This window comes from Lepidochelys kempii, chromosome 6 (genome assembly GCF_965140285.1).
Source record: "Lepidochelys kempii isolate rLepKem1 chromosome 6, rLepKem1.hap1, whole genome shotgun sequence".
Classification (NCBI taxonomy): Eukaryota; Metazoa; Chordata; order Testudines; family Cheloniidae; genus Lepidochelys; species Lepidochelys kempii.
The window spans coordinates 39,285,152-39,308,610 of record NC_136385.1 but is presented as its reverse complement, the minus strand read 5'-3'; the positions used below and the strand labels follow the sequence as shown (position 1 = coordinate 39,308,610).

At 38.8% G+C, this 23,459-nt stretch overlaps 2 protein-coding genes across 19 annotated transcripts in view; one reads left to right on the top strand and one right to left on the bottom strand.

The window, feature by feature from the left end:
• Nucleotides 1–15,110, top strand: part of BTBD10 (BTB domain containing 10) — a 58,232-nt gene extending 43,122 nt beyond the window's left edge. For all 9 annotated transcript variants that reach the window (XM_073347659.1, XM_073347657.2, XM_073347658.1 and 6 more), the window contains 6 exons: nt 3,976–4,261; nt 7,241–7,343; nt 8,233–8,353; nt 9,570–9,767; nt 11,848–11,958; nt 13,967–15,110. In XM_073347659.1, coding sequence (XP_073203760.1) covers nt 3,976–4,261; nt 7,241–7,343; nt 8,233–8,353; nt 9,570–9,767; nt 11,848–11,958; nt 13,967–14,277 — 1,130 coding nt within the window. In that variant the 3' untranslated portion in view covers nt 14,278–15,110. The remainder of the gene's footprint in view (nt 1–3,975; nt 4,262–7,240; nt 7,344–8,232; nt 8,354–9,569; nt 9,768–11,847; nt 11,959–13,966) is intronic.
• Nucleotides 15,111–15,850: 740 nt separating this feature from the next.
• Nucleotides 15,851–23,459, bottom strand: part of BMAL1 (basic helix-loop-helix ARNT like 1) — an 85,031-nt gene continuing 77,422 nt past the window's right edge. For all 10 annotated transcript variants that reach the window (XM_073347644.1, XM_073347642.2, XM_073347640.1 and 7 more), the window contains 2 exons: nt 17,442–17,544; nt 15,851–16,516 (listed from right to left, as the gene is read on the bottom strand). In XM_073347644.1, coding sequence (XP_073203745.1) covers nt 16,356–16,516; nt 17,442–17,544 — 264 coding nt within the window. In that variant the 3' untranslated portion in view covers nt 15,851–16,355. The remainder of the gene's footprint in view (nt 16,517–17,441; nt 17,545–23,459) is intronic.

Below are 23,459 nucleotides of genomic sequence, written 5' to 3'. Positions count from 1 at the left end.
TTGGTATATTCTGCTGGGCCTTTATCCTCTCCATCTCCTCCACATGCTTCCTTGCCTCCATTTCCCTCTTGTGGGCAGCCTCCTGTACCTCCTTCTCCAGCCGCATGAGTTCTATCTGTCTTTCATGTTCCCTTTGTTTTTCCTCAGCCTGAAATTTGGCTAATTCCAGCTGTAGTCGAGCCGAGGATTTGGCCATTCTAACCTCTCTGTTTTTAACTAACTTTACACCCGAGGTTTAGAAATAAACAAACAAAACTTGGCTGTAAAATTTTGCTGTGCTGGAATAGAATACCTATTCTCTGATAGTGATTGTCAGCCTACAGAAAAAGACAATTCCCTTGTCTCTGCTCTGGGCCCAAATTAAAGCAAAAAACCTCCAACTACTTGGAAACCTGCTTACCCAGCCCAAAGAAAAAAAAAATTTCTTTTCAAACCTGTGCTCCTTGTAAAACAAAAAAAAAATCAAAATCCTAAAAAAAACCCTGCCACTTTTGTCTCCAGGCAAATGGGTAGAGCACACACCCCCTATTTACTTTTAGGAAGAAAAGAAAAAAAAAAACCTCTGGGTTGGAAGACTGTGAATTTCCCTGCAGGAGTTAAGTACCCTGCCTCCAGGCAAAGAAAACCTGCAATTCACAAGATAATCCCCTTTTGTCTCTGCTTGGCCACAAAGCAGAGAGAAACCAAGCTGCTTTCAGTTTCAAAGCTGCTTTCTGGTCTTCTTAAAAATTCCTTTTTAAAATCTGTACTTCTAGTTCAAAAAATCTCAACTGGATCTCAAAATGATTTCAGGTTAATCCCACCACTGTGCCACCATGTCACGGTTCCTCCCCCACTCTGAACTCTAGGGTACAGATGTGGGGACCTGCATGAAAAACCTCCTAAGCTTATCTTTACCAGCTTAGGTCAAAACTTCCCCAAGGTACAAAATATTACCCCCGTTATCCTTGGAATGGCCGCTACCACCACCAAACTAATACTGGTTACTGGGGAAGAGCTGTTTGGACACGTCCTTCCCCCCAAAATACTTCCCAAAACCTTGCACCCCACTTCCTGGACAAGGTTTGGTAAAAAGCCTCACCAATTTGCCTAGGTGACTACAGACCCAGACCCTTGGATCTTAAGAACAATGAACAATCCTCCCAACACTTGCACTCCCCCTTTCCTGGGAAATGTTGGATAAAAAGCCTCACCAATTTGCATAGGTGACCACAGACCCAAACCCTTGGATCTGAGAACAATGAAAAAGCATTCAGTGTTTTACAAGAAGACTTTTAATAAAAAATAGAAGTAAATAGAAATAAAGAAATCCCCCCTGTAAAATCAGGATGGTAGATATCTTACAGGGTAATTAGATTCAAAAACATAGAGAACCCCTCTAGGCAAAACCTTAAGTTACAAAAAAGATACACAGACAGAAATAGTTATTCTATTCAGCACAATTCTTTTCTCAGCCATTTAAAGAAATCATAATCTAACACATACCTAGCTAGATTACTTACTAAAACTTCTAAGACTCCATTCCTGTTCTGTCCCTGGCCAAGACGACTACAGACAGACACAGACCCTTTGTTTCTCTCCCTCCTCCCAGCTTTTGAAAGTATCTTGTCTCCTCATTGGTCATTTTGGTCAGGTGCCAGCGAGGTTACCTTTAGCTTCTTAACCCTTTACAGGTGAGAGGAGCTTTCCCCTGGCCAGGAGGGATTTCAAAGGGGTTTACCCTTCCCTTTATATTTATGACAGGTGTATATGGGGATGAAGGAGGTGCCCTGTCACCACCCTTTTCTCTTTGGGTGGGAGAGAATACCTGCTAATACTTTCTGTTCCTGAATGGAAGTGGGCTCCTGTGCTTCTGCCCCTAAGAATGGAGGGGGTGATTTGGTCACAGCATAAGGATACAAAGAATGGTGGGTAAAATCCATGATGTAGTTAAAAAAACAAACAAGCCAAAGCTGCTTTACTTCCCGTTTTGTAGTAAATTGCTAAATTGGATGTTTTGTACTTATAAAGTTTCCTAATTAGTGTCATTTTAGATTTTACATGGATTTTTTTCTATAGAGAAATGTCATACTTAAAATGCTCAACTATGCCGAAAAAGACAACTCCAGGGTCTCATTAACATTCTTACTGTGAAAGCAACACAAAATTGATAAATAAATAGCCTGTGTAACTTTGTAATTAAAACCAGCTTCTGACCTATATAGAACTTCCACAAATTAAGAAGACTGAAATGCTTCAACCACCCAACAACTCCTCCTTCAGGGTATGCAGCTGAAGTCACTAAGATTTGTGCTTCTGAGTCACTTTAGTGCTTTTGAAAATACCAATCCTAGGGGTCTGACTTTACATACCTGTTTTGAAACTTTTGGGTTATATATAAAAAAAAATTCACTAATTTTGTTAATATAGCAAAAATCTAAACATTGCATTGTTGCTTAAATTGTTCATTTTGTTTTGAAATGACAATGATTTTGTGCTAGAAAGCAAGCTTTTAATAAAAATGTTAGCCCCTGGTGCTACAAACACTCATGTTGTCCCGTTTAAATCAGTGGGATTATTCATGTGAGTAAAGTTGTCTGCTGGTCTTAACTTTCGAGTTTTTGTTTTTTGCCTACAGCAGTTCTGTAATCTTAAATAATCTATCCTATCATTAGTGATACTTAATAAAATTATAAATGCTGTATTTTTATTATAAATTTTAGTCTAAAATGCCATAGCACAGATTTTCAAATTAATTTTTACAAAGCCTCAACCTGATTTAAACCAGATTAAAAAAATCAATCAAGTAACTTTTAAATCATTGCTCCAAGTGGCATAAACAGAGGGATGGAATGGTGCGAAGAGAGAAAAGACTGAGAAAGTTTAGAGAGGAAACACATGACAAGGGACATGAGATATACCAGTCATAATTTCGTATATAGAAAGTAAATGGCAATGTTACAATGAAACTGAAAGGCAGATGTTAAATTGATTTCCCCCACCCATGAATAAATGTTGCAGTACTTTGTCGCAAGATATCATTGAAGTCAAGAGTTGCTTAGAAGTCAAGAGATTAGAGATTTTATAGATGAGAACATCCACAATAATATTAGCGAAGATTTAAAATAATTTTTTATAACGGATATAAATCCTCATGCTTCAGGGCTTAAGTTAACCATTGACTGATGGGGTTAGGTAAAAATTTCCCCAAGGGCATGTTATTCCTCATTGTCCACAATGGAGTTTCTTGTTGCTTTTTGTGAAGTATCTGGTGCTGGCCTCCATTTGCCAGGTAGTGAGACTACTCGGTGCATCACTAGTTGGAAGCATATAGTAGTCCTTTGGCAGTTTCCGCTGGTCATTGACTCAACAGAGGATAGTAACAGGGTTGAAACAAATGGTACAGAACACTGTAAAGGCTTAACTGCTATTACAAAGCAATATTTTAAAAATATGATGCCTTTGTTTTAATTTGTTGGAAACTGAACTCATACAATACACTAAGCTCTCCTCTGAAAATGGAATGTTAAATTTTCCCAGGAACTTTATGGGGAAAAAAAGATGATTATATACACAGGAAATGGGAACTTTGGTTGAAAATGTAGCAGGATTTGCTGTGTTGTCAAATGTAATATTTGGGTTGTCCTATTAGTCTTTAACTTTTAAGGGCTTGTCTACATGGCAAACTACTGCTCACTAGCATGCTGCTCAATAACTTCCTGCGTGGAAGTATTGGTATGCTAAATTCCACCCTGGGACTTTCACTGTGCTGTAACGACGTCCACACAGGATGTTATTGCATAGCAAGCTAATGTGCTATACTTGCCATGCAGTAACTTGCTGTGTTGACAAGTCCTAAGACTTTTTTCAGTTAATCAGGTCACCACGTTCATGGGGTTTTTTTGTTTTTGTTTTTTAAAATAAGGTAGATGGTCTGATGAGCTCTTATTAAACCTAAAATTCTAACTTCCCTTCCTCCCCAATTTCTGTTTTTAGATCGAGAAAAGGATCACAGTTCATCTCGGCCAAGCAGTCCTCGTCCTCAGAAAACTTCCCCAAATGGTTCCAATAGTAGTGTTGGGAACAGCAGTAGAAACAGTAGCCAGTCAAGTTCAGATGGGAGTTGCAAGACTGCTGGGGAAATGGTATTTGTGTATGAGAATGCAAAAGAAGGAGCCCGGAGTGTAAGAACCTCTGAACGGGTTACTCTTATAGTGGACAACACTAGATTTGTTGTAGATCCTTCGATTTTTACTGCACAGCCTAATACAATGTTGGGCAGGTTGGTATCATTATTATTCTGCGCAATACAGTACTCTAAACAGTTCTTGAATCTATTTGAATTGCTTTTTGAAAACAAATGTTGAGTCCTAATGTTTTTGGCTGCTAATGTTGTATCTTTTTTTTTAAAAAAAAGCATAGTTACTGTGTAAGTTCTACTTTCCTGTATTTCACTTCACATGATTTTGTGACTGAATTAGTAACACAATTAGTTGTATCCAGGAGAGAACATCCTTGTGATATGAATAGTTAAAAAGGTAGTGAGAAATCTGTGAAATGGAAATGATGGTCACTGCTGGCAAGCTGTTTCTCAGAGAGGAAATGAAGCATTCATCTGTTAATGGAAGCTTTGCTTCCTCTTGTCTTGCCATACTTTGCTTCAAGCCAGTCTGTTTTCACATTTTTCAGAAATACAGTTCTGCACTGTAGTCAGTTTACAAAGCAACTGGTTTTGAATTGAACCAGTGAGTGTTGGGATTATCTGGATATTTGCCCTTAATTCATTTTTTCATGATAGCAAAGCAATGACTATAGCTAACCTCTGGGATAAGAGAGTGAAGGAAAGCCATTCAGGAAGATACAGATTAACCTGCTCTAGTCAATTGAAAAGTCGTAATGGTGCTCAACACCCACAAATTTCTGTTTTCTAAAGTGGCATGCCCTGTTTCTGTGAGATTGTGACACTACCTTGCAATGCAGATAGTTGACAGTGTTTATTAGCAAAGAGAATCAAAACACTTAGACGTGATAATGAAAGATTATCAGAAGCGTGGCTTTAATATTCAGTGTTGACTTTAATATTTTGTATATTTTTAATAAATTTAATAAGTCAGAAAAGACCCTTTGGGTCAACCAGCCTGGCGCCAAGCACTTTCCCATTTCCCATGTTTAAGGGTCACTTTTTCCTCTTGATGGGACATTCAGGGGGTCTCTCATGCTGGACAAACAAATTGTTATGCTTCTCTGTATTTAGCCTTGTGCGACATGTTCATGTGAAACATGGCTCTCTCTCAACACAGCACTCATGCGGTCATATTTTTAAATATGTCTGGATGGAGGTTCTGGCTTAGGTGTAGGTGGTTAAAATGATAAACAATCTCATGCTTTGTTTAAATGACCAATGGGAAGATTAAATAGCAACTTTGTTGTCCTTTTGTGATTATGTGCCAAAAGAACAAACAAAACGAAACAAAGATGCTGGAATAAAGCAAAACCAGCATCTTTAACCTTCTTTATTATGAGGTAGATGAAAGGAAATGTTTTTGACATATGTGGGGAGTGGGTGGGAAACAAACTGCATGTCAGTGTAAAACACAGCAAATTTGTCTCCTTTGTCATTGACTTAGGGGATAGACATCTAGTGACAAAAATACTAGAGCTCTTGTGTAGATGAGATGTCATTAGGTTAGTCTCTCTGCCAGGGATTGGTCTAATGAACAATCTTATTCTATACTTTTGCCAGTTCAAAAGTAGGCTAATAAAAATGTGAAAGTATTGGTCTAAAAATAACATCTAATGTTGCTCCTTCTCCAGCACCAGTTGGCAGGGCATTGAGCAAGAACTGCTTTAACCAGAGTCTACTTGGTTACCTTGGTGAAGATTTATTCTTTGCCTAAAGCCTAATAGAACCTATTGGAGACTCACTTTCATAAATTAAATATTAAACAAGGGCATGCATATGAATGTAAAGGCTGGCCTCCTATATTAATACAAAAGTTACTCAGACTAGGCATTTGCCCTTGAGATGTACATACATGCAGAAATGTTTTTATTTATTTATTTATTTATTTTTTAGATGCATTTTTTAAAGTAAAATGTCTAATGGCATAAGATGGATAAATGCATAACACTTTATGCCTTAAAGCCTGTTTGTGTGTTTAAAAAAACAAAGTAGTGTTTCAGCTCCATGTCTGATATAAAATTAATGTATACAGCTTGATGTTTATGAGAAGTGTAAAAGCAAAAGGTGGAGTTTTCAAAACTGCTGAGTCTATCCTCTTTAAGGTTGCGATCTCCCTTATTAATGAAGATCAGAGGTTTTAACTGGGAAGTACAGCCAGTAAAACTGTATTTCATAGGAAATGTCCTTCCATAATATGCACATAACAGCTATGAATACATTGAGTAGAGTTTTAAGTGCAGTTGGGTCACTATTTCCCCATGTTGAACTTACATTTTTCAAATGAAAGCTCAGGAGAATTCCACAGCGGAGAATTGCACCTGTGCTGGTTCACCACAGAACGCTTTCTCCGTTTCATTAGGTTGCTCCCAGCAGTGTTAATTGCGATATGCGCAATCCTCATCACTTTCTCTTTACTGCTGCCAGCACTTGTTGATGTGCCATGTATAGCAGTGGCACAAGCAAAATCCTCCACGGGAAGCACTTTTTGGGGGAAAGTGGTAGGAACCAGAAGTAGAGGGAGGAGGATATGAACCAAGAGATGTGAGCAGAGATAGGTAGAATGGGGAGTGTAATGATAACACACCTGAGACTGGGAATGAGCTGGATACCTCATTTTCAAAACTGGGAATGCTGCGGAGGCAGTGCCCTCAACCTTCAGGAAGAACGTGTTCCTCTTATTACCCTATAGCCAACCACTCTCTGATCCTCCCAGCCTCCTTATGTATTGCAAAATAAACATCAACATGAAAGTTTTGTTTCAACATGAAATCTTTGAATTTTTTTCAAGATAGAAATTTTTTTTTCAGAATTTTGTTTTGCAGGAGGTTTTGAAATTACTTGTGTTTGTTCCAGTTTGGAACTAAATCAAACTTTGAAATGTCAATGAATGGAAATTCCAAGTTTTGACCAGCTCTGCTGAACAGTGCAAAAATATCTCCTCTTGTATCGGGTCAATAACTTCTGAGATGGAGTGTGAATTCTTTGCCATTACATCTGCAGTTTTAGCATGTTGTGCTTCATCTAAGTTCCTTGTAAATCTGAAGTGGGTTCTAACTGAATTGTCATTCTGTTCAATAGGATGTTTGGATCAGGCAGAGAACATAACTTCACCCGTCCCAATGAAAAGGGAGAATATGAAGTAGCTGAAGGAATTGGCTCAACTGTGTTTCGTGCTATTCTGGTGATCTTTCATTTTCAATAGTACAGTTTAACCAGTGGGGGTGGTGATTATAATTTTATAATCCCTGAAACTGGAAAAGCTGAACACTTTCCCTATTTAAAAATGACACAGGCATATAATAGAAGTTTGACAGAGATGTTGGTGAGGCAATATTTCTCTGCTTGATGTGACGTTTTAAATACAATCTTCTATAAATAAGTGATTATTTTTCCTTTTGAAAGAATGACTTGATATGGAAAATGCTCCTCTTATTTTTAAGTGCACTTGTGCTTCCAGCCATGCACTCCAGGGGTTTGGCTAAGCCTCAGGAATCAAGAATTATGGAAGATTTAACTTCTTTTTAAACAGCTTTTTTGTAAACTTTTAATTCGAAGAGCCATTTTGGCTTTATTTTATCAGCTCTTGTTCTTGATTCTTTTACAGTGAATGAAATAAGTTATTTCAACAGTACATACTGCAGGTGGCGGTTACACTTGCAGAAATATGCAAAGTGCGGTCTGCAAAGAAAATTAAACTGCCTTAAACATTATCACAATGCAGTCTGGCTGCCGTACTGCTTTGGTGGCAAGCTACAGAGCAGTAGAAGTTGAGTGATGTGTAAATAGTAAACCATATAAATAGATTTCATACTTAAATGTTCAGTTTCAAGAATTTGTAATTTAAAATAGAAACTTAATACAGCTAAAACTTTAAAATGACTTTTCACTTGTTCTGGAAGCTCTAAGTCTGAGGATAAACATATTAATCATGTGGTACAGTCTTTGTTCTTGAAGATTGCAATACAGAGCATTAGGATTTATGAATATGGAAAAGGTCCTTTAACAGTGAATGAAATGTTTTTATCGGCAGATGGTTTAGTCTAATATTTGTGCTTTTTCTATATTATAAGGATTACTATAAGACTGGGATAATACGTTGTCCTGATGGAATATCTATTCCTGAACTAAGAGAAGCATGTGACTATCTTTGCATCTCCTTTGAATATAGTACTATCAAATGTAGAGATCTCAGTAAGTATGGAATTTATTACAATAATTGTAGTGTACATGTGTTAATTAAAATGTACACATAGTTTACTTTAAAAAGTCTTGATGTTACTGTAAAATATTGTAAGAAAATCAAATGCATAATCTGGAATGTGTAAAATGTTGTGGGGAGATGAAGCTTTCTCTTTTTTACTCTCTCCTGTGTGCCAGATCAGCACAGCCCCGTGTCTCATTCAGGTCCTTATTTGTTCATGTATATCCTTGTGTAGACAAGTTGAGAAATATCAGCAATTGGTTGACAGCAGAGATCTTGGGAACAAATTCATGAGGTGAAGTTAATGAACAGATCTCCCCATTGTTTGTTACTTAGAAAGTTGGTCATTCTCTAATTTCAGTGTTTTCACAGTAAAAGTGACAAGCTGTCTTGATGAGAAATGGATGTATAGAATACAGTGTTTAGCATCTATGACCGTATGTTCCAATCTTAGAAGAGCCAATACTTAAACAAGTCTTTTGGTCCAAATAAAGTAGCACAAAACTTTTAATAAATAAAAAATGCATCCTAGATAGTATTTCAAGTTTTTAAGCAGTATACTGGCACACACATTTTTCCATTCATGAGTCTATATTTCTGATACTTGTAATCTCAGATTAGTGTAATGTCCCACCTACACGGCCAGTCTTCAGAATTGAGACCTTGGAGTTCCATAGGGTCTCTCTCCCCAGACCAGAAGAAGAGCTCTGTGTAGCTTGAAAGCTTGTACCTTCCACCAACAGAAGCTAGCCAGATAAAAGCTATTACCTCACTTACCTTGTTTCTCTCATATCCTGGGCTGCTAAATACTGCAAACTTTTTTTTAGCAAATACGAGGGGAATTTTACAAATCACTATCGTACATGCACCAGAAATACAAGAAAACAGTTATCACTTAATGTAGAAAGACATGGTTGCATAATCTAGTTATCAGGTTATTCTGTTTGACAGGAGAATAGCAAATTGCAAGACAATCCTTCCTACACAAACCTTGACACATTATTTCTGGCTGTTTAAATTGAAAAGCAGTTCAGCTTTTGCTCATACTAATAAACCAAACAAAATCTTAACAGTCAAAGAAATTGACTTATGCTTTGTTTTATTTCGTTGTGGGCGGATGCGTGCTGCTGTTCAGTTTTAATTCCAGCCTGCGTATCTCTACCAACATTCCCAATGTCAGTACGCTTTTTATGGGTTTGATTTCAGGTGCTCTTATGCATGAATTATCAAATGATGGTGCTCGCAGACAGTTTGAATTTTACCTTGAAGAAATGATTCTTCCACTGATGGTAGCTAGTGCCCAAAGTGGCGAGAGAGAGTGCCACATTGTCGTGCTTACGGATGATGATGTGGTTGATTGGGATGAAGAGTATCCTCCACAGATGGGAGAGGAATATTCACAAAGTAAGTCTGATTTTATACTTGTATTGAATTTAGCTCTGCCAAAGTGCTTTGTTGACTGTGCATCAGTGACTCAGGTACTATCAGAGCTTTACAACATCCCCACTGCTACTAGTGCACAGATGATTTGTATGTGGTATGAGAATATGCTGTATCCATTGGAGTAAAGAAAATGCAGCCGTGTTCAAAAAGAAAAGGGAGGACTTGTGGCACCTTAGAGACTAACCAATTGGACTAACAGACTACAGACTAACACGGCTGCTACTCTGAACTCTGTTCAGAGACAGGAATAAAATACTTGCCAAAGGACACAAGCAGTTGAGGGGGAAAATACTTTCAGAGTTAGTTGGAAAGCATTTGAAGAATGATTCCCATTTTTGGCCAATTCTACTTTTAAAATGAAGAATTGGTTTACAAAAGAGAAATGGATTGAGTGCACCAGCCAAAGTTCTCTTCCTTCGTTATGTAAACATTTTGAACAGTTTGGTCCATAAATAAGTTAGAAGCCATTGATAATGAATTCCCTTCTGCTCATGCTCAGCATCTTTGTGCCGTTTCAAGTTCCTTTCCAGTCTGAGGACATGGATTCAGTTTATTTAAAAAGTTGACTTTTTTGTGCTCCAATAAAATAAAAGGCCCTCCAAGGCTTTCTGTTTTTAATCTGACACTGTGCAAACCTCTCAAGTAACTTTACCAAAACTCATTCAAGGTGAATCTTTAATCAGTTTCTTCTCTCTCCCCTCCTGCCCCCGCCATGTTTGAGGGAGTGAAAATGGTTTAGTTGAAAATAATTTCAAAAAGTGTTAGGCGTGGCAGAATTTGATGTTTATTTTTTTTAATTTCAACGGAAAATACCAATGTTTATTTTTAACCATTTTTTGATTTTTATTAATTTAAATTTTCACAGTTGTGGGAATTTTATAGTCGGAGAATAGAGGGGTCAGACAATTAATGACAGATGTTGAGATTCAAAAAGTTAAAGCTGTTAAAACACATTGTCAACGTGTCATGTCAAAATATACAAAATTAATATACTTAAATCACTAAGTTCTCAAACAGCATTTTTCTTACTTTGCCTGTCTGTAAATTTTTATTATTGATGGAAATATTTTTGTCAGTTTGTGTACATGGTGACATTGATGTTTACTGACGTTTATCAATAAAAATCGAATACTTCCAAGCCCAAGTATGAGTAATGTCACTGTTCTAGGAGAACAAGGCAAAGAAGACTGGTCAGACTTCTAGTGATCTTAAGGAGGCAGTAACTGTCGCAATTAAAAAAAAAAAAAAAGTAATTAATTCTGTTTTATTACACACTCGTGTTTGCTCTGGGAATTTTACACAGCTTGTGAAGGGGTCTTTTTTTGTGTAAATCTTGGCAATTCCTATTTTTCAGAAAAATAACATTAGCATGAAAACAGGAAGGGGTCAAGGGCTAGTAACCCAAATGACTGAGAAGCCTTCTCTGTATTTAGCAGGCTCCACTTGTCAATGGATTGTGTGCCCTTTTAGGAAACTTTTTTTTCTCTAAAAGAAATAATCAAAGCTTAACTCTAATCCACTTGCTAAATAGGTTGGCAAGAATTTTAACATGTGTGCAGGGCAATCTGTCTATATGAGGAACACATCTTAAACTTTACCTTTCTTGGGATTCATTGTAGTTTAATTTACATTACAAACTCTGCCATGTCTCAATTCTGAGCACCTTCAAGAAAACATCAGTCTATAAAAACGTGAATGAAATCAGTGGGGAAAAACCATCCAGCCTTTCAGTTGACCATACCCTTAAACTGTGTTTGAATATATGCCTGTATTTTTCTCATATTTCAATCTTAGTTGATCTATAACATCCTACGAGATTTTTCAAAAGTTTCAACTGGAATTACAGATTTAAATAGGATGATGGAATAAGAGCTCATGATTCACCCATATGGTTGAATTCTAGGTAACTTTACATTGTGGTGTTTATCAACCCCATCTGGCCTCATTTGTAACCACCACTTAGACCATCTTCATTGTACAACTAGAGGTTAAAAACTTCCAGTACAACTTTTTATTAATCTCTGAAATGCAATTTTCCCAGTTATTTACAGCACAAAGTTGTATAGATTCTTCAAGTATATTGAAAACAGAGATGTGGCCAAATCGGTTCTGAAGGAAAGGGGGCTCAAGAAGATTCGACTGGGTATTGAAGGTATGAGTAATTTTGTATTGCTTCCAAGCTAATCCTTTGGCAAAGGACATTTCTGTGCTTCTGCCCTTCTGTACAGCCTCTGTTCCTACTTTACTATATGAGCTATTGTAAGTCAGTGGTATTAGCCTATTAGTCTGTTGGAAACTAATTTGTTCACCCTGTTGGCTTATCTTTTGTCCAGATTCTAACATACTTTCTTACTGCAGACCTTTTTTTGATTTATCAATGAGTGGATGGTTCTGCTGCATCCTGTGACCTTAATTATGGATTTCCTATTTTTCAGGTGTTCTCTTTGCAACCTAAATCTCATAATGGAGCTTTTAAATGTAAAATTATATATAAAAATGTTGCCCATGCCCTGCTCACATAGGCACACTGACCCCTCTCATACAGAAAGCTGCCATGACTGGGCTGTGGGGGAAGAGAAAGGAAGGAAGGAATTGGGTTACTCTGAACTTTAGGGAGCTTTAAGGATCTGTCCCATTTCATGACTAGAGCAGCTGGTAGAAAAATAGGAAAAGTTTTTTAAGCTTACTGAACACTGGTTTTCCATAAATAAGAATGTTGTAACTCAAAAAAGCAATAAGCCAGATTTTATGGAAATTGTCAAGCAAAATTCTCCCCCAAAAGTAGTTTGAACAGTGTTGGCCAGCTGTATTTATGACCATCTTCTTCTAGCCTAGACGGGCTGGATGCTGGTCTCTTTAGACTCCATTAGCACAACTTTGGTCAGGCAAAGGACAGCTGAAGTGTTTAGTATCCCTAAATTTTTAGAGCACGAGTGCAGGAACAAGAACTGAGTTAGTCTTGAACTGGGCTCCCAGAAACCCAGTAGTTGTGATTTAAGGGAAGTGAACTTGTCGATGATCTTAAATAGTCTCACAAATGCAATGTTTCCACTTGCCAGGTTGGGTGAAGCAGCTGGATGATTCTAGCTCACTAACCTAAAATATGCATCCAATTGTTTTAGAATTGGTCATGTTCTCTAAAATATATTGAATTGAATTGAAAACTGTATTAGTCCTGCAACCCTATTTTCATTTATACACTATTAAGTAAAAAGAAAAGGAGTACTTGTGGCACCTTAGAGACTAACAAATTTATTTGAGCATAAGCTTTCGTGAGCTACAGCTCACTTCATCGGATGCATTCAGTGTCACAAGTACTCCTTTTCTTTTTGTGAATACAGACTAACACGGCTGCTACTCTGAAACCTGACACTATTAAGTGCGTTTCTACCTTTACTGCTGGTATTTAGATTCCAACTTTCTTGTTTTGAAATGAGAGAAAACAGCTGCTATCTATCTGTCTGGGCCCCCACAGAAATAAAACTGGAGACAATTTTCCATACTTACTAATGAGAAATAAAATACCACTTGGTTGCATCTTTCTCCTCCTACCCCCAAAACAAATATGGAAACCAGTTTTGCTTTGCTGCGCAAGTTATAGTAATATATTATTGTCACTACTCAATGTTTTAGGTTGTTTGAAATGAGGGGGGAAATGCTTGGGACTCAGCCTGGAGTACTCATGCCAGTACGTTGTTATATCAACAGTCTGGGGGTTCACATCTCAAACCTCATCCCTTGCTCTCCAGGTCAGTAGTGCTGTGAGAGTAGCATACTACGTTCTGCCTGGAGGGGAGAGTTACTAGCATTACTTTTGCAGGCACTCTCTTCAATAGGTCCAGAGAGAGTTGCTTTAGTAGTAAATGGCCTTAGTATTTTTTCTCCTTGGATTTTGGCTAATGTTTATCAGCTTTTGTGTTTGGTTTGTAAACTGGGGGAATGCATGATGTTTAAAAAATAAATAAATAAATAAACCCAAAACATGGTGGTGTCTGCATCATTCTGTATGCTAATCTGGAAATGGACCTGCTTGTCTTCAGTGTGTCTCAACCTTCTGGTTGGCTGGTTATGTACATGCTTTGGAGCTGAGCTGGTGAAGGAGAACTTTGAGCTAAGTAGTAATGGAAACTTTAATTGTCATTTTGTTCTAATACTTTTAGGTTACCCCACATACAAAGAAAAAGTGAAGAAACGGCCAGGTGGGAGGCCAGAGGTGATTTACAACTATGTCCAAAGACCATTCATTCGGATGTCATGGGAAAAAGAAGAAGGAAAGAGTCGGCATGTTGACTTTCAGTGTGTAAAAAGTAAATCTATTACAAACCTAGCAGCAGCTGCAGCAGATATCCCCCAGGACCAGCTAGTGGTAATGCACCCCACACCACAAGTGGATGAGCTGGATATTCTACCTATTCATCCTCCACCCAGCAACAATGATGTGGACCCAGAAGGACAAAACCCAGCACTCTGATTCAGATTCTTATTCAAACAAAAGCATGCTACTTTAAAAAGTGACTCTCTCTCATACTGCACTGCAATTCCAGCTTTTCTTCATTGTGTAACACAGTGTTTAGGATATTGCAGAATGGGCTCTCTTGGAGACCAAAGGAGTATCTAATCATGGTTTTTAAAGAGTACAACTAAAACATCCTGAGGTTCCAGTTACGTACATGTATTTGTTTGAGTAGGTTTGCGATATTGGTTATTTGTATGCTGGACTGTCCTTCTAGGCCCATCAGAAACAATGGGATCTGCTGGCTACTGTAAATTCAATATTGTTACATGGAAGGCAAAATGCAGAATCAGAATTGATAGTAGCACTTTATGAATGGCTGCTTGATAAATGGATTCTCAAAGCCATTTTTTCTAAATGTGTTGCACAATGCTAACTTTAACAAAGTGCTTCTATCAAAGTCTTTCTACTCATTTAAATGTAAATAGTTTGCTCTAAATAGGTGGACTCTTAAATGTATTGTATATGATTGAGCACAAAATGATTACCACTGGGGTTTTTGGATTGAGGACATTATTCAATTACCCATTTAACATCCTGCCCAACTCAAATTTCTCCAGTGAATTTTTTCACTTGTTTGTAATGTGAGCCATGTTGAAGGATTGTGAACAATTGTTAGGGGGATTTCTCTTAAATTTTGCCTTATCTGAATTTGTTGATGGAAATATTTATTTACTAAAAGTTTGTAGTAAGTCTCATGGAATAGAAAAAATGCAGATGGTTCACTTTTCATTTATTAAATGATTGTAAATTCAATTTTTTTCATTCAAATAAAATTTCCATTATTTTAATCAGTCTGACAAATGAATTATCCCTTACCAAAGACTATATATTATACTAGGTATAAATTCCAGTGACTATCTGTGCACTTACTCCTTCTCCATCTCTAGTCTTAAGGAGAGAGGAGGAATATAATGTGTTAATGATGGAAGGAATGGTGTCAGTCTTCAATTTTCCCCTTCCTTATCAGCCATCAAATACCAGTTAGATTCTCCAGTGCTGGGATTCCTATCTTCTGAATTAAAATATTAAAAATTGTTCGCCTCTTGACGCCAAATAGATAAGAGGTGGTTTTGCTCGGGAGGTTACTAGAGAAGCTGTTTTGACTACAGGACATACTTACAAGAGGCAGAAATGTCAGAAACAATCAGTCTCCCCTCTTCCCCCTGCCCCAAAAATAAAAACCTGATGACATTCCTCCATTAGGCAAAAGTAAGGCAATATGGTTAAACTATAATTCTCTCCATTTATCGAATGGATGCACTTCCAAAGATAGTTCATGATAATTTTTAAGTTACTGGAATTATAGAAGAACCAAATCTATAAAAAAGCTCACATTTTAGCAATGTGTTTAACTGTAAAGTGTGTGTATATGAAATTGGCTGAAAGCAGTGAGCGGAGAATGAAGCCTTGGGACTGAATGTTTCTCTTTTTTTCCATTTTGAAAGTAACAAGGCACAATCTATGGCTTCTACCATACTTAAGTGGGTTTTATCAGAAATTTTTTTATTACAAAAAAGTAAATGCTGCATTTTAGAACAAGGGAAACATATTTATTTTAAAAATATTTAACTGTCTAATACATTACACTTTAACAATATTTATAGTAAAGGATTCTGACAAGAAAGAATAAACAGCTTTATGATACAATTAGTGTAAGAAATATCCACATGGGGGACCTTTTTGTAGTGTAAAAACACATCATACATCTGAAACAACCATTTGCATATAAAAGCTACCAATGAGAACAGTGCTGAGTTGCGCAGTGATTAAAAAAAATTCAAAAAGAACAGAATCCCAAAATATACAATTAATGCAAGCTATACACAGCTAACCAAATCCATAATGCAAGAACACTGTAGCATGTTTATCTCCACTTTGTCTGAAATGACACATGGTCGGATGAGTTGTGTGTTCTGATATGGCTTTTATGAAATTCATACATAAAAGCTGTTCTCATAATCCAAGCTTCACAGACTGTAGAACTCCACCAATAATGCACTTTGATATTCAGATGCTGAATTAATATGTAGCATTTACAAGGGCCACGGTAAGTCGCTGAAATCCACAGGGCCTCCGAGGCCTGCATCTGCTTCCAAAAGGCTCATTATAACTGCCATTGCAGCTTCGTCGTTGCTGGGGCTGCTTGATCCTTGGTCGTTGTCTATCATATCTATGCCTATGTGAGAGTTCTCCCCTGTGAAAGAATTAAAAGAAAACTCCAGTAAGCATTTAAAATATTATTTTACATATTGTATAAAGTGATTGGTCAGAAAAAAGTATCAATTATTAACTGAGTTGGAAGTGAACATGCTAAACTGCATTCTGATAGGTGGGGGGATGTTTGATTGCAAATGCACTCATCAGCGTACAGTACACAGCTGGGATCTCACCCCAATGACAGAAAAATTCCCTACAGGATTTGTGCTAACCGTGAGGCTGAATGGGGAGTTAGTGGAGGACAAGGGCTGTCAGAGGTCTGTGAAAGGGGGAGAATGTCAGGGTGAGCAGTTTCAGGTAACCAATGTGCCAGCCTGGTGGGGGGCCTTGGCCACTTCCAACTCACTCTATTTAAAAAAAAAAAAATCCAATTTCATTTTTTCAGTAGAATGACTTGAAAATGGCTTGAAAATGGCTGTTGAAAAGAAGCCAAACTTTTGAGGGATAGGAAGTGAGAGGCTCAAACAGTCTAAGGAAAATGTGTTGAAAACCGTATAGGGTAGATGTTTATAAAACATTTTCTTATTTTGCTAGGGGAAATGGTTCCCCCTTCATCTGGGAAAGATTCATTGCATAAACTACCATTTTAATTGTTTTGTGAATGAGCAAGAGATCATGTCAGGGTGTGCACAGAGTTGAGGTATGTCAACAGACACCATGTAAAAATAGGGCTTACTGCTATAACCAGTTAAGCTATAATGTATTTATCAGCACAGAGCTTTAAAGGCATTTATTACTAATTTCTTTTTGAAGAATATTACTTGGACTTGATGTCCTAAAACGTTCTTAAGCCTAATTTTATTCTAGATAAAGTTTTGTGTAAAGATGATGCTTTGAGATGGCTAGAGTTACATTTGTCATACACCTCTGAACTACAGACTTAATTGTATGACTGTGCTTACCAAGAATGGAGGAGTTGTCGGAATATGGATAGCCAGAATTATCCTGGATCTGCCCAGATAGTAAACCAGCAGCGGGAATGTCTGGAGTTCCACCATTCAAAATCTAGAAACAAATGAAAAATGTAAACTTCTAGTGTCCTATGGTACTCACGCTGCTCTCAGCCTTAACCTATGTAGCACATCTGAAAAAGGAGGACCTACAGCAAGTCTTAGGATCCAAACATATGAACTTAAACTGTGTTCTAGTGAAACTTCACAGCAGGATACTTTAATATTAATGTCTTGCATATCTCCCCCAATCTTCACCACAATCTACCTGCAAACCAACTTTGTTAAAGTTAAATGCCACCTACAACATGAAATTATCTTAAAATGCTTCATGCTTACTATTGTATCAATAATTTTAAGCCTCAGTGGGGAATAGGCAAAGTTTATTTGCCCAGTGAAAGTGTACATTGCTTTGACACTTCTCAACCACTAGAAAGTAAGGGAATTGCTATAAAAGGTACTGTAACCAATGATCTTTACATGCAGTGCTTTCTTCAGAAACACCTGCTTTTTAGACACCACAACATTGCTTAATTTTTTAATTTATTTATTTATCGGCAACACTGGGTTCTTGCTGTGGAATTTCTAAGTTCCACCACTTGTAGATTTCAAATAGAGCTATCTAGAAAATGCATTTGAACCTTCACCTCACACTGCAAGGTCAACGCTTTGAGGTTGTAATGATTTTGTCTAACTCCTGATGCCTAGAAAGTGAGTATTTATTTGTAATCGGGGTAGTGCCTAGGTGCTGTGCAAACATACAGGCTACAGTCCCAACCCTGAAGAGCACACAATCTCTAGTGTAATCCTCTTGATACAGAGTGCCACGGGTTGCTCAGCTTGTTCTGGCTAGTAACGTTCCATGGGTGAGTATCTGCGCTGCAAAGACCCCACCGGATGCTCTAAGTAGAGATGGAAGGTTTTTTTGCCCCACACCCTAATATAATGGGTAATCAGGAAGCAAAAACAAATTTATGATTCTAGTTGAAACTACTCGGCTGTGCTTATATTAGAGGTCATTTAGTTCTGAGCTTGCTCTAAGGAATATATCCACAAGAACAATAATTAAGCAAAATATAGCCTGATGCTCCACTGCCCTGCAACTTGTCCAGTTATTTCCATCTGTAAAGTGAGTGGAAAGAGGATGGAAATTACTAATTGAATTGGTAGCATTTTTACTCTCATTTTGCTTCCTTCCTCTGGGTGTGGTGATTTATACTAGTGCAGAGAGTCAGGCCCTTTGACTAATGGCTTCTTGAGATGGGAAAGATTTAGGTATTACCATGGTATAGTTACACTGGTTTAACCCCTCCCCTGAATCTGGACACTTGGTCTGGTGTAAAGCAGCAGTTTTCAGTTTTTCTTAAACCTGTTTCCAAGTGACATAAGCTAAACAAACCAAACCAAACCAAAAAGCACTCTTCTCTGAGATTGTCCCCCCACGTGGGGATTTTGCTGGTGTAACTGCAGCTGTTCAAATTCACGCCTCAGGTAATATCAAAAACCATTCTTGTGTAGCTAAGACTTCAGTTTTTTAGCCTTATATTCATGTCTAGTTTCTCCATAAGTAAATCTCTTTAATGGCGTTTTCAGTGGTGATCTCTTCAATGATACACTAGCTGAAACTGCTTGCAAAGCAGCCCTACTTCCTTCATTGTATGGACCCCCCTGCTCTCTTTCTAGAACCAAAATGGAGTGCTTTCCCTCAGGGGGGCACTGGTGCGGCGCCTTGACTTTCTGGCCAGAGCTGCACGTGGAGTTGGTAGTTTCTTTATAGCAGCGTAGGTTACGAGAAGAGACTATTCCCTTAGGGAGCACTCCGCAAGCTGAATGTAGTGTACAAAAATCCTGACAGCAAGCATAACAGCAATGCTACACTTCACCCCTGGCTCCTGGGGCAAGAGAAACAGCGTTGGGCTACAATCACGGTTAAGTTTTGTTACGTCGTAGAGGTAGAGGTTGTAGTAACATTTTACTTTAGTTGGGAGAGGGGGGTGAGTTCTCCTCCCACAGTACTCTTGGGGTTTTTTATGCTTTCTGTATTTTCTCCGAGGGAATTTGAATTCCATGATGCGCTCTACCTGTGAATGTGCCTCAAGCTATGTGCATACTACGGTTTACGTTGGTATAAATTATGTTGCTGGGGGGTGTGAATAAGCCACCCCTCCAAGCAATGTAAGTTACCCTGACCTAAGTGCAGGTTTGGACAATGCTATGGCCGTGGGAGAAGCTCTCCTGCCGGCATCGCTACCACTCTTCGCAAAGGCTCCTGTTGGCTTAGATCTTCTGCCCTAGCAGCACTTCAGCGGCAAGCTGTGTAGTGTATCCATAGCCTTAGTCTGATGGGATTTCTATGCTGCTGATGCTACTGCAAGGGTATTTATGATACTAACTTCTTTAAACAAAGAAAGAGTGAACTATAGGGCTGCTGTCACTCACTGATTTGTCTTAAGTGACTTTATTCTCTTTCATAAGCATTTATTAAAAATGGAGCAAATAACTTCTGTTCTCGGTCATCTAGACCAGAGGTAAGCAAACTACAGCCTGCAGGACAGTCCTGCCCAGCCCCTCCCCCATAGCCATGCTGGCTGTATGCTCATGCAGGGCAGTGTGGCAGCCAGACATGCTGCTCTGAGCAGCATGGTAGGGGGGCTGGGGCTGGCTAAGGGGCACGGGGGTCCCAGGGGGCAGTTGGGACAGGGAGTGGTTGGATGGAACGGAGGGTGGGGATGGGGAGTCAGGAGACAGGGAACAGGGGGTAGTGGGATAGGGCAGAGGTTTGGGGGGGGTTAGATAGGGGGTGGAGTCCCAGGGGCAGTTGGGGCAGGCACAGGCGGGGGGGAAGGAGGGGTTATATGGGTTGAGGGTTTTGAGGGGGGCAGGCAGGGGGTGAGAAGTGAGGGGGGGCAGATAGGGGCCAGGCTGTTTGGGGAGGCACAGCCTTCCCTACCCAGCACTCCATACAGTTTTGCACCCCAATGTGGCCCTTGGGCCAAAAAGTTTGCCCACCCCTGATCTAGACCCATGAAACTCCTAACATGAGCTATACATTCAGAATTTGAAATATCAAAATGTTGTGTTCTCTGAGTCACTGTGGTTTGTATTAGAGAAACTTCATTGCCAAAATTTTAAAAAGTAATATGAAATCAGCTGTACTACAATTTACTATTTTCACTACTTTGAATGCCTGGCTTATACATTTATAAACACAGTAGCACTGAAATATTGTAACAGAGGTTGGTTGCAAATTAAATATATTCCCCTAATGGTAAAGGGAATTCTCTTTGACCATTTAACTACTGTTCTAGTCAGTCTCTCTGGCAACAACTTCTGTTGTCTCAAGGCTTGAATTTGAAAATCCATACTTCTGTTGACTTAAATGGGACAATGCCTGTGAGCAATGGGCTCCAGGCTCTACCCATCTAGATATTGTGTATTCACTTAAAGCATGTCAGTTTGTGCAACAAACAGTGTATGAAGTTATGTTCTTGTCTTTTCCATTACAAGGATTCTGAAGTGATTAACTAGCTTGCTGGAAAGGAAAAACAATGTAAGGTGCACAGCACCAGGGCTAAAGGTCACAAGACAATGAAAGTAGTTACAATCAATGTTAGACTTCTAGTTAATTATATGTTCTCTACTACAGCAATAGGACAGTAATCAGTACTGTTATGAATCTTTTTCATCTTTAACCTAATAAGCCTATGGTCCTAATAATGGGGGCTGGTGACATCACAAATGAGAGAGCATTGGTTTACTATGGTCACTACAGACCTTCCACCTGTAATTATAACCTGATACTACACACTGCACGTATAAAGGTAATTAACTTGTATTTCTAAAATCTCTGTATACACTGGATTCAGTTTATTAGCAACTTTTGTTCCTAGCAAAAAGTTGCCATGGTCTGGAAGTTGCCAATAAGCAGAAGACAGGTTTGTAGGGCTGCAACCAGGGTGGGACATGTTTTCCTGGCTGCAAACCTGCCTGCAGGCACAGCAGTAGTGTGTGTGGGGGGGGGGGGGGGGGGGGGGTTGCAGCCCAGATACTGGAGCTTTCCACAGGCAGCAGGTGTGCTGGGGCTTCAGGGGTTGCCTGCACTGTAATTCTCCCTGTACCCTACAAGCTGTGCCCAGCCTCAGCTTGTCCCAACACCACCTTCTTTAGCTGCAGCCCCCCTGTGCCAGGGCAGAGCACAGGGAGAGGGACTGTATAGCTCCCCAGCACACTTGCTCCCCGTGGAAAGCCCCAGCAAGTGGGCTTTAGCTTCCTCTCCACTGCTGCTCTGTCCAAAGCCCCATCCCAGCCTGAAGTGCCAGGACTCCAGAAAGGGCTCCCCCTTTGTGTGGGTGGCAAGTCTCCAGCCACAGGCAGGTTTGCATGGCTGCACCCAGGAAAGGAAGCACTGGAACATGCCAAGCGCTTGCTTCCCTGGTCGCAGCCCCACAACCCTGCCTGCAGCCAAGGCCCTTCTTCCCAAAGTTCTCCATAGGCATCATGCTATTGCCAATATCCAAATCTCATTAACATGAAAGTCAATGGGATGGGTCTGGGTCCTGCCAAATGCTGCTAATAAGCAGAAGCTGTTAATAACAGGATTGCTATTAAGAGGAATCTACTGTATTTAGGAAACTTATTTGAAATGATATCTCTAGCTTGATAAAAATGCATCTGGGGCTGTGAGAACTGGCACACTATGTGTTCCCCAGTAGGTGGTGCAAGACTATTTTCTTTGAAAGTTGACAATTCTTCAGCAAGAAAGATCTTGTGTTTATTTTCAGAAAGGGTAGAAAACATTATCCCTCGACCCATATTTTCAAAACTGAATGTCCAAATTTAAATAGCTGACCGAATTTTAAAAGTTTACCTACCACCTGCAGCTCTCAATGAAGTAAAAGGAAATGCAGGTGTTCAGCACATCTGAAAATCAGACCACTTCTTTAGTAGCCTTACTTTCAGCATCCATATTTGAATATTTGTTGGTCTGGGCGTATATTTTATCATATTGAGACAACGTTTAAAGTGACCAGTTTTGTAATAATCTGGAGGTCTGGTTAGTAGTTTGTTCTGCTGTAAGCTTCAGACAAAGTCGCTGTACATAACAGAGTTTCTACATGAGAAAGCAAATTAAAGGAATAGATAAAAACACTATTTACATAATGAGGAGAGCCAAACCAAATGTGAAGGTGATATCCACTATTGCTTAGCCTGTCTCTTTTGCTTACCTCCAGCAACAACATGTAATCAGGGCAATGTCTTGCTGTTTTCTGAGTCATTCCTTTGAATTGATACAAAGTTTGCAGTCTTGCATGCAATGTACATTGCTTAGTTCATTCACTACTTTGTTAAAAAAATTTTAGAAGGGTATTAGCGTATTTAGTATTCAGCATGTTTCCTAGATAGGGTTTGTTTTTCCTATGTATGTGATTTTATTTTCTGGGGATATTTAGCATAACAAGGTTTTCTACCATATTGTTTTTTAATTAGCATTTTCACATTGACTCTTGTTGACATAGGCTTTTTTGTTAAGTTTTCCAAATATGCCTTGTATCATAAGCATTAGGTACTTATCAATATTCTTGCATAATCTCATAATCCAAATTTATTCTAGCACACTGACACATCAATGCACATGGAAGAATCTGGATATCAAATTACTCTATTATATTATAAATATGTAAACCCGGTGGTAAAGAGGCAGAATCAGTTTTGGGACATAGCATATAGCTCTTGAAGGAATTAACACTGCATTATCAAGCAGGACTGAATTAAAAATTCTTGGGGCCCTGGGCACTTGAGTTCTTCTCCTCTTCCCAATAGGATTAAAAGACATCATTTGAAGGATTAACAGAATAAGGGAACACTGCACGCACAAATCGGTCTTAGATTGTAAGCTCCTTGGGGCAGGGACCATCTTTTTGTTCTGTATTTGTATGGCACATAACAAAACGGTGCCCTAATCAATGACTG